The 10,920-nt window shown below is 36.6% G+C and overlaps 1 protein-coding gene across 1 annotated transcript in view; it reads right to left on the bottom strand.

Annotated features, from left to right (window-relative positions):
- Positions 1-8,720: 8,720 nt before the first annotated feature.
- mcm7 (minichromosome maintenance complex component 7) overlaps positions 8,721-10,920 on the bottom strand; it is a 29,065-nt gene continuing 26,865 nt past the window's right edge. Inside the window, exon 15 of the mRNA XM_039747374.1 lies at positions 8,721-9,134. Coding sequence (XP_039603308.1) covers positions 8,927-9,134 — 208 coding nt within the window. The 3' untranslated portion in view covers positions 8,721-8,926. The remainder of the gene's footprint in view (positions 9,135-10,920) is intronic.

Raw genomic sequence — 10,920 nt, 5'->3', positions numbered from 1 at the left:
AGAATGATGTACAATTGTGGGAAGTTTTTTTGATACATTTCACCCTTGCTACCATAGTCATCCAGATATAAAGGAATACAGTTTTCCGATATTTTCCCAAAACACAATCAGCAATTAAAATTAAAATATTTACTCCATTCCGTTTTCCACATACAGTATACCCATATATACCCATCTTGTTATCTGCATCACCTGTTTGAGTTAAACCACATCATAAATGTGGTTTCATCATAAAATCTGGTCACATCTTTATCTAATCATGTACTAATCTGCAGCACAGTGTTGGGGTCTCTGAATGAAAGGGACAAGCATCAAACAAGGAAAAGGGACATAAACCACCAGCCTTAGTCTCTAAAAAGTTTATGCTAGAATCCACCATGTAACTGTTAATTGCAATATAATTTACCAAAAGAGAATATAAAAATGTCATTTTTATCAAGAGATGCTGGGCCTACAGTATGTGAAAAGGTGGTATTATTCACTGGATGTGTTGGGCACTAGGACTAGTACTAAACATCTGCATCAGTAGCGTTTGTCTGTTTTGAATTGACATCATATGATTGCACTGATGTACCACAAGGCACATGTGCAAACGGCAATGGTTCCATGAGTTACGACATTAGGACATTTGTCAAGTGTAAAATACAGGAAATACACATTTTTTAAAACTACATTAGAGCAACTAAATTGGTGTTGATATAGAGAATTATCCCAAATTATGCAGGTAGTCTCATCAGACTAATGAACAACAGCTTACTTCTTAACCATTGTCAAATCTGCAGTCTCCCTGTACATGAAGTAAGCAGGTTAACCCCATCATCACAGCAGCACACTACCACTCTGGATTTCTTTAAAAGATAAACAATAATATTCTTTCTGTAATAATATATTAGTGTTTTTCGTCTTTGCATGAGACAAGCATATTTGTGAGCAATATGAGGCTGTCTTTACAAGGAGCATTATTTTAAAAAGTTGACAAAAGGACCAGATACTTTTTCAACAATTGCTTTTCGTGTATTTATTCTTGGCAAAAAAACTATTGAATGAAATATAAATCAAATATTGAGGGTTAATGTTTTCTAGAATACAGACATTAAATGTGTTTAAAGTCTATATTACAAGTTATTTTGGCTGCTTGCCAACTTCATTGTATTAATTAATTGTCAACTGGTAAATGTCAAATGGTGTGTATTCTGCCAGTTCAGAAATAATCTTTGTATCAGGGTTCAAATCTTAGTCTGGGTACTTTTTGTATAAAGTTTACATTTTTCACTGGTTTCATTTTTCATATTGCATATTCCAGTGCATACTAATTGAATAATATTCTGTTTTCTTAAAATGAATGAGTGAGGTTGAGTGTGTCACGTGTTGGAATGGTGCACACCAAAGAATTTTGGAATTAAATATGTAAGCCATTCACCCCGCAAAAGCCTAGAATGCTCACATGTAGATTAAGAGTGGGATATGGAAGACTAATGACAAATGACATCATAAAGCCCCCTGTAACAAACATTCAGGCAACTGAGCCAGAGAGAGGCACTTGTAACATATAGGAAAAAATTCTACAGGTTAAACAAATAACTAACATTTAAGAAAATAAAAACACTGCCAGTTTACCAGCACAAAGTAAAACTGTTTCATCTTTATAACATGATTAACTTTTCAAACATAATTTAATTTAGATGCACCTATGCAAAATCATTACTACTACATAATAATTCTTATTAAAAACCCTACAACTATAGAACAAGACAATTGATACACCTTGTCCAGAAAATCCAGTCTTACTAAAAAGCATGAATGTTTCAAATCAAATCAAACAGCTTTTTATTGTCAATTCACTATATGTACAGAACATATAGAAGAATCGAAATACTGTTTCTCTCTCATTTTCGTAGTACAATAAAATTTAAAAAAGTACAGTGTATAACATATAAGATAAATAAAATTGGAACTTGTAAAGTAAACCTACGTACAATGTGCAATAATAAGTAGTGCAAAAGCCACTTACAGTAAAAAGTGAGAAGGTGCATTATAGAGTAGCTTATGAGATGTACAAAAAGACAGACAGTTAGCAGCAGATGTAATATTGAGACTTTATATAATACCGGCTGAAGTAGGGTACTTGGTAGATAGTGACTCTTGTTATGGTCCAGGGGCAGGGGGAAGATAGTGGACAGAGTTCAACATCCTGACAGCTTGGTGGATGAAGCTGTTTGACAGTCTTGTGGAGCGGGTCCAGAGGCTCCGGCACCTTTTCCCTGAGGGGAGGGGGCTGAAGAGGGAATGTAAGGGGTGGGAAGAGTCCCCAGCTATGGTAATAGCTGTATGGGTGAGGCGGGTATGGAAAATGTCCTTGAGGGAGGGCAGTGGGGCTCCAATGATCTTACTGGCCGCATCCACTATGCATTGCAGGCACTTCCTACAGGAGGCAGTGCAGCCTCCATACCACACATGGATGCAGATAGTGAGGATGTTCTCGATTGTGCCCTGGTAGAAAGAACACATGATGGGGGGTGGAACTTGTGTGCTCCTCAGTTTGTGTAGGAAGTAGAGGCAGCTTTGAGCTTTCTTGGCCAGTGATGTGGTGTTATCTGACCAGGAAAGGTCCTCGGAGATGTATGTCCCCAGGAACTTGGTGCTACTCACCTTTTCCACAGCTACACCATTGATGGTCAGTGGTGGGGGTGCTGTGAATGACCTCTCCTGAAATCGACCACAATCTCTTTAGTCTTACCCACGTTCAGAAAGAGATTGTTGTCTTTATGCCACTGGACCAATTGGCTCACCTCGTTTCTATAGTTGGCTTTGTCATTGTTGGTGATGAGGCCGACCATGGTTGTATCGTCCACAAACTTGACAATGTGATTGGAACTGTAGATTGGTACACAGTCGTGGGTCTGCAGCGTAAAGAGCAATGGACTGAGCACATGCCCTTGTGGGGCCCCTGTGCTCAATGTGATGGACTTAAAGTTGGTATTTCCGACTCGCACATTTTATGGCCTCCCTGTAAGAAAGTCCAACACCCAGTTGCAGAGAGAGGTCTTGAGTCCCAAGTGGCTGAGTTTTGTATTAGCTGCGGGGGAATGATTGTGTTGAATGCTGAACTAAAATCTAAGAACAACATTTGCATATAGGAGTTCTTTGAGTCCAGGTGGGTGAGGGCTGGATGGAGAGCAGCAGAAAGAGAATCCTCTATGGACCTGTTTGACCTGTATGCAAAATGTTTCTAGAGCACCTTTAAAACTTGGTCCTCTGTTCTTATAAATTTTTAAAGTTCATTTTCATTTTGAAAAGTTCAGAAAAACACAATTAAAAAGAGAGGTTATTCTCTTTACTGCAGTGGGCTGGCACCCTGCCAGGGGGGTTTGTTTCTTGCCTTGCGCCCTGTGTTGGCTGGGATTGGCTTCAGCAGACCCATGACCCTGTAGTTGGGATATAGCGGGATGGATAATGGATGGATGGTTATTCTCTTTAAATTCTTTTCAGAAGTGGTCATAACAACTGAACAGAGTTTTTCATATAATTATACCACTGTATACACTGGGCATGGCACTTACACAATAGTATCTGTCTGAAGTTTGTAGAACAGATGTAAATGAATTAGCATTTTTCAATCCATGCAATCCAATTCAGAGTCACAGAAAGCCAGAGACTATGGTGCAAGTACATCACAGGGACCTATTCATGTATAGGCTACCAAACAACCTCACCTGCATGACTTAGGGAATGTGGGAGAAAACCCACTTATAATGTGCAGGCTCCATCAAATGAGAAAGTCCTCAACACAATAGAAATCAAAGGAAACCTGGAAAATTCTAAAACCATTTTTAGAAAGATACAGGTTGAGAATAAAACAAATAGAATCATTACAGTAAGAGGATATAATGGGCTGCTGTACTGTATATTTACATATTGGAACATGTCATACAGCAAAATCAAACAGCTAATCCAATAGAACCCCGCAGAAAGGGTTTTATAGCTTGTAACCCAGGCAGGATTTCAAATTTATTCAGTGCTCAGCTCCCTTACAACCTCTTTCATGCCTCAGTTTTCACTACTATATCCAGGGAACAGGTAATGGGGGGCTTGGCATATTGACACACTTCACACATACCATAGGAGATGTTTGCAGAGAGGTAAGTGGAACTTTCAGTAAATAAACATTGCAATTCACAGAGACAGGTCATAGCAGACTACTCTTTAAGGGTCATGCAAAATACTATTTATACACTGAACCAGATGCTGCAACACCTGGAGCACGGCTTTAGTTAACTATGATATGGTGCTACACTTTATGTGAAAGTTGTTTACCCCTACATTGTTCTAAATGCCAGGTACATACAAAATACCTTCCAGACACCAATGAAAAGTTATGTTTTTTTAGTGTTTGGGGGTACTTAAGATGGACATCATACATATTTACACTAAGATAAAGCTGAATGAAGTGTTACTGCACAAAAAAACACTAAATTATAACCTGATCAACAACTACTATGAAGAAGCCTAATGGCTTTCCACATATACTACTGTATCTCTCCAACCAGTTTTTACACACTGGTTAAACTATGGGCTCAGGTCTGTAGTGAAGAACCAGTGCAGGATGTACAGTAGACTTTAGCATGAGGGCCGTTCACCATATGGCCTGTTAAAAGGCTTTATCATTTAAAGCACAGCAACCCCATGGTCACCACCTTTAAGTACTTAGCTCATCATTACTGTTATTTTACCCATAACCTTAACTAGATCTATAAGGCAATGAGCTTGAAAGTCAAGGTGCAGTTCAAAACAGCATTTACATTACCATATAAGACTGAATAACTACTGTACTACCATTACAGAATGACCAAATCCTTTTCAATGTAAAAACATAGATTAAAATCAAAACCATTTCAAGTATGTCACCACCCAGATCAAATGCTATTGATTGCACCAGTACTGGTTATGTAAAAACTACTTAATGCTGAAAATACAGAACCTTTAAAGCCACCCTGTTCAGCAAAGTCAAATGAAGATACTCTCAAAATAACAAAGGAGATAATATTGTAGCTACATTTCTTAACTAACATATAACTTTATTTTATACATCTCTAAAGAGTGTCATTTTGAACCTAGAAACTCTAAAATGATACTTGTATCAGTCCATGTAACTTCTGAATACATTAAGTATGACGCTCATGCAGTGGTAATGAATTGGATAACACAAAACAAAATAATAGTGACTTGCTTTGCCATGCCTTTTTCATTTTAGTCATATATTGATTAGTTACAAACCAACACCATTAGGACAATGGTATCCACTAAGGAACCCATTTGCCTGAAACTACTGTATATACTCAAAGAAGACATTTCCTAAAACATCAGTTTCATAATGCTTATTCTCCTAAATCATCAAGTCCTTCCGTGAGAACCCTAAATCCAGAGGACCGTTTCATTTATGTTAGGTAGAATGCCCAGAGGGGACTGGGCAGTCTAATGGTCTGGAATCCCTACAGATTTTTTTTTTCTCCAGCCGTCTGAAGTTTTTTTTTGTTTTTTCTGTCCACCCTGGTCATTAGACCTTACTCTTATTCTATGTTAATTAATGCTGACTTATTTTATTTTCTGTGTATTTTATTTTTCTATTCTTCATTATGTAAAGCACTTTGAGCTACTTTTTGTATGAAAATATGCTATATAAATATTGTTGTTGTAAAGATAGCCACTTGATTAGGTACACCATAGCCCAAGAGTGCCATGTTGTATTGAGATCTGGTAACTGTGGAGACCATTTGAGAACAGTGAACCCAATGCCATGTTTAAAAAACAGTTTAGAATTATTCAAGCATTGTGACATGACACATTATCCACCTGGAAGCAGCCATCAAAACATGGGTACATTGCAGTCATAATGAGATGGATACGGTCAGAAACAATACTTAGGTAGGCTGTGGCATTTAAATGATTTCCAAATGGTACTAAAGAAGCCCAAAAAGTGCGCCTAGAAAATATCCCCAAACACCCTGAACAACTGATACAAGGCAGGATGGACCCATGCTTTCATGTTGTTTGTTGATGCTAAATTCTTACTCTACCATTTGAATGTTGTAGCAGAAATAGAGACTCATCATAAGGGCAACATTTTTCTAATCTTCTATTATCCAATTTTGTTGAGCCTGTGGAAACTGTAGCCTAAGTTGCCTGTTCTTAGCTGACAGGCGTGACACCCTGGGTGATCTCCTACTGCTGTAGCCAATCATCATTATGGCATTTTAACCTAGTCAACTGCCACTCATTAGATGTTTTCCCTTTTTCAGACCATGCTCTGTAAATCCTAGAGATGGTTGTGCATAAAAAAAAATCCCAGAAGAGAAGCAGTTTCTGAAATACTCAGAGCAGCCTGTCTGGCACCAACAACCATGCCATGTTCAAGATCACTTAAAGCAAGGATTGAACTTCAGCAAGTTGTCTTGACAAATGTCTACATGCCTAAAAGCATGGAGCTGCGGCCATTTTATTGACAGATTAGATATTTGCCTTAACAAGCAGTTGAACATGTATGCCTAATAAAGTGGCCAGTGTGTATATTATTGATTTACCCCTCTACTTCACAATTTTAAATTATAAATCAAACAATTCAGACAAAATGCAGATTTTAAATTAAGGCATTTACATATGTTTTGGTCAGGCAATGTAGAAATTACAACACTTTATATATACATAGTCCTCTGGGACATACTGTAGCAATGTTAGTACTGTATTGCAAACAAAAAGAATTGGTCTACCAGAAGAGATTTGGTTTCAGGCTTCAAACCAAATGAAATGCTGTCACCGGACATGGAGAGCAGTTTTTTGCAAAGAACCCCAGAAACAATTAACTAAAAAGATCTTTAAAGTAGGAATCGCCCAAAATTTCCTTGCTGTTGTGCAACACCTGCTAAGGAAATGTTTGGTGGATATTATTATTGGCGAGGGTGGTTCTACAAGTTACTAAATACAAAGATCCAGTCTTTGAGCCTGGACTATAAAGGTTTCAACATTGTATTAAGGACTAATCAATCTTTGCGATTTAGCGGATTGGATTTCTGCATTTATTAATGATAAAAATGTAAAGAGCAAAAGAGTTCATAAGCTTTGCTTGCAATTTAAGATTTGAAAAGTAACTGCATCTATACTTTAGATCAGTGGTTCCCAACCCTTTTTTTTAGCCATGCCCTACTAGGCTGCTCTAAAATCATGATGTCCCCCCACTGTAACATATACTTTATTCTTATTATTACATATTCAAAAAGTGAACTCCTACTCACATGTAGGAAGCCCATAATCTCATTAATTTGGTCTAAACAAGCATCCAAAGAACATAGAAACAAAAGAGGGAAAGGATAGTTGAAGTATGGACAAGAAAATCACTAAGAAATTGTTTATATACAATTTTGAAAACTTGAGATGTGATACTCAAATATAAAAACAGCCCTTTCTGTAATATTTTGATCCTTTTATATTTGTTATATTGCAAAAATGTTATCATCATTGTTACAGTGTATTTTAATAGTAAAAATGATTTCCAAGTAGAAAATTCATAAATTAAAGGGTTCTTCACCATTCCTTCTATGTTTACATAAATGTCTCTGTAAAAATATATTTTTTTTCTATCATTAACAGTGAATTTGTTTTTTTCATTTTACAAAATTAAAACACACCTAGATTCTCAAATTACCCCCTCCCCCCCCAAAGGGGCATGCCCCCCACTTTGGTGAATAATCTAAAGCAGTGATTCCCAACAGACCCATGGAGACCCTTATGAGCATGAAGCAATTCTTCAAACATCTTACAAATTAATCATTATTCTCTATACCATATGCATGAGCTGTATCTTTATTCTGAAATTTAAATCTATTTACTATCCTGTCCCCTCAAAATGTTTTCTGTCCTACTTCCATATACAGACACCAAGTATGTTTACTTACAAAATGTATTGAAGGACATTTTATTTATTTTTTTTTTTTTTAATACAACTTCCAGCTGCTTTTTTTTTAGGCAATAGCCACTAGAGAGCACTCAGTGGGAATCTATTGCAGCCTTATTAAAATATAGTATCCACTCTGTAGATGTTGAATGCGATTTCAGACAAGGATAAACAGGACACTGAAAAATGTATTTACCTAACTTGCTTTTACAGTTTGCTTAAACTCAAAAATAAAATCTCTATGATGCCTGCAAAATCAACTTGGGGCAGCTGTTTAATGGTCAAATTCCAACATGCAATACCAGGTGTTATTCAAAGTGAAGTTTAAGTCCTAGGAATTCTAATAATTTCCATATAATACATTGTGCCATTTGCAATGCTGACTAGTACTTCCCATCATAAACCTTTTTAAAAAAAAAGTGTAAAAAGTTATACAGCTGCATGTATTTTATTTTTTACAGTTGTGCAAAGCAAGTACTGTGTATGCCATAAGACCAGAGGTCTTAGGGGGGCATTCCTTTGCTAGACAAAGGCTTGCTAGTTATTTCTTGGTCAATTTCATCGGTTTGTACTGTTTAAATATTGTTTTTTCAAACATACATTGTCGTTAAACGCAGTACTTAAATGGAACATTACCAACAAATTCTTTGTCATATATAATTGGATTATATTAAATACACTTAGTGACTGCGTTGATCTGGAGACAATAGCATTAACTTATTTAAAAGCATTATAAAAATGTCCACACACTGCTGGAAATAAAGAACACAACACAGAGCAGTAAAAACAGGTTTAATTGGCAATTAAAAGTGAATACAAAAACCACACATTCTAAGCACAGAATGGTGGAGATAAACCAAGTAGTCAAACATTTTAAATATCTCTCGGTACAGCTTTCTATTCACATACATACACAGGTAGAAACTCTGTATAAGCACAGCAAGGTATATCAAGTGCAGTCCAGTTACAAAGTATGGCACCTTAAACAAAGGTGATGCGGGTCCGAGCCTGATTAACTTGCCAGACATTGAGCTCCTCGTACTCCTCAAGGGCTGCTTCAAACTGAGCTGGCGTGAAGCCTTTAGAGATGCACCTCTGCTCTGCCTCACCAAATTTTACGCTGCGTACACCTCGGTCGGGAACCATTTCACGGAGTGTGGCAAAAATCACATCAGCAGGCCTCTGTGTCCTAAACCACAAAAATCAAGTCAGAAAATTAGTTGAAAGTGAGGGTTAATTCTGCCTTCTGCTAATCCAATATGTACATGTCAGAACAAGAAAAGCTTATGACTGCTTAAAATATACCTTTAGGGAAATTCAAATATACATATTAAAGCTGTAAGACATAACTTTTAGGCTACTTTTGCTTTTTGACTAAATAGCACATTTCCCTTCACAAACTGGTTGTAGTATTTATTAATGTTAGCACATGAATAAGCAAAGGTTGATAACATCTTTGTTGGGAATATTGAAAACATGTGAAAGGCAATTACTTTTTTAATGTTGTTATTCTTAACCGAGCACAGTCTTATATAGATGGGCTTGTGCTTCTGTAGACCATTCAGTTTCTGCAGTATTACATGGTTGTTTAATCTCGGTACATTTGCAGCAAATTAAGCCTCTGGTTGTGTAAAATTACCAGAACTACTTCATTCATCTGGTGAAAGAAAGTATTAGTATGGGCATAAGGTAAACAATTATCAAAATATACAAATCTTGATTTCGTACTACAAGTTATGAACTCATTATCAGCTGTGTCCCATGTTTAAATTTTCTTTATTTTGCACAGTTTCTGATGCATAATGAAACTGGGGATCTGATCCAGAAAGCAGGATTAGTGAGAAATCTGCCCTTTCCCCAAACAGCACATGAAACATTTACAAATTGTACATGGAAAGCCTAAGTAAACACTGAATTACACTTCTGGATGTCTTGTAGAGTTCCACAAGCAATTTTACATCTTTCTGCAGAAAATCATTGAAGAGTTTGGTACTTGAATAAGAGTTGTGCAAAATATTTATTTATTAATTTTATTACAATCAATACATAGCAATCAAGTTTTACAAAAAAAAAAAAATTATGCTAAGAACAGATCGATCCCCACCCTTGAGAGAGAGAGCAAGCCAAGCGTGTAAAATTTAAGGCTTTTAAAAATACCTAAATCAACAAATTCTCTGTGCTTTATAAAATCATTTCAAAATATTACTGATTAGATCCTGCCATGTTTTGAAAAAGTCTGCACAGATCCTCTAACTGAGTATTTGATTTTTCCAATTTTAAATAATATAACACATCAGTTTCCCACTGACTTAAAGAGGAGAGTTTGGGTTCTTCCAGTTTATCAGAATAAGTCTGCGTGCCAACAGTGTAGTGAATGCAATCACAGTTTGTTTGTCTTTCTCCACTTTAAGACCCTCTGGAAGAACCCCAAACACAGCTGTTAATGGGTTAGGAGGGATTGTGAGTCCAAGACTGTCTGAGAGGTAATTAAAATTTTTGTCCAGAATAATGTTAATTTGGAGCAGGCCCAGAACATGTGACCTAGTGAGGCTGGGGCTTGGTTGCAGCGTTAGCAGGTTGGATCATGCCCTGGAAACATTTTGGAGAGTTTTAGTGAGACAGATGTGCTCGATATATAATTTTGAGTTGTATAATTGTATGCTTTGCATATGGAGCTTGAGTGAATTCTCTGCATTGCTACTTTCCACTCCTTTTCTGATATATTAATTGAGAGGTCATTTTCCCAGTGTCCTCTTGGATCTTTGAAAGGAAGGGATTGTAAAAGGATTTTATATATTGTAGAGATGGAGGCTAACTCCTTGAAATTGAGCAATAATTTTTCCAGAGTGGATGAGGGTGCAAGATGAGGAAAATCTGGAAGGTTCTGTTTAACAAAGTTCCTGATTTGAAGATAGTGAAAGAAATTTGTAGCTGGAATGTTAAATTTGGAATGTAATTGTTCATAGGATGCAAAG

This window comes from Polypterus senegalus, chromosome 3, assembly GCF_016835505.1.
Source record: "Polypterus senegalus isolate Bchr_013 chromosome 3, ASM1683550v1, whole genome shotgun sequence".
In the NCBI taxonomy this organism is placed as follows: domain Eukaryota; kingdom Metazoa; phylum Chordata; class Cladistia; order Polypteriformes; family Polypteridae; genus Polypterus; species Polypterus senegalus.
Note: the sequence above shows the minus strand (reverse complement) of the source record. Positions and strands in the feature narration are given on the sequence as shown.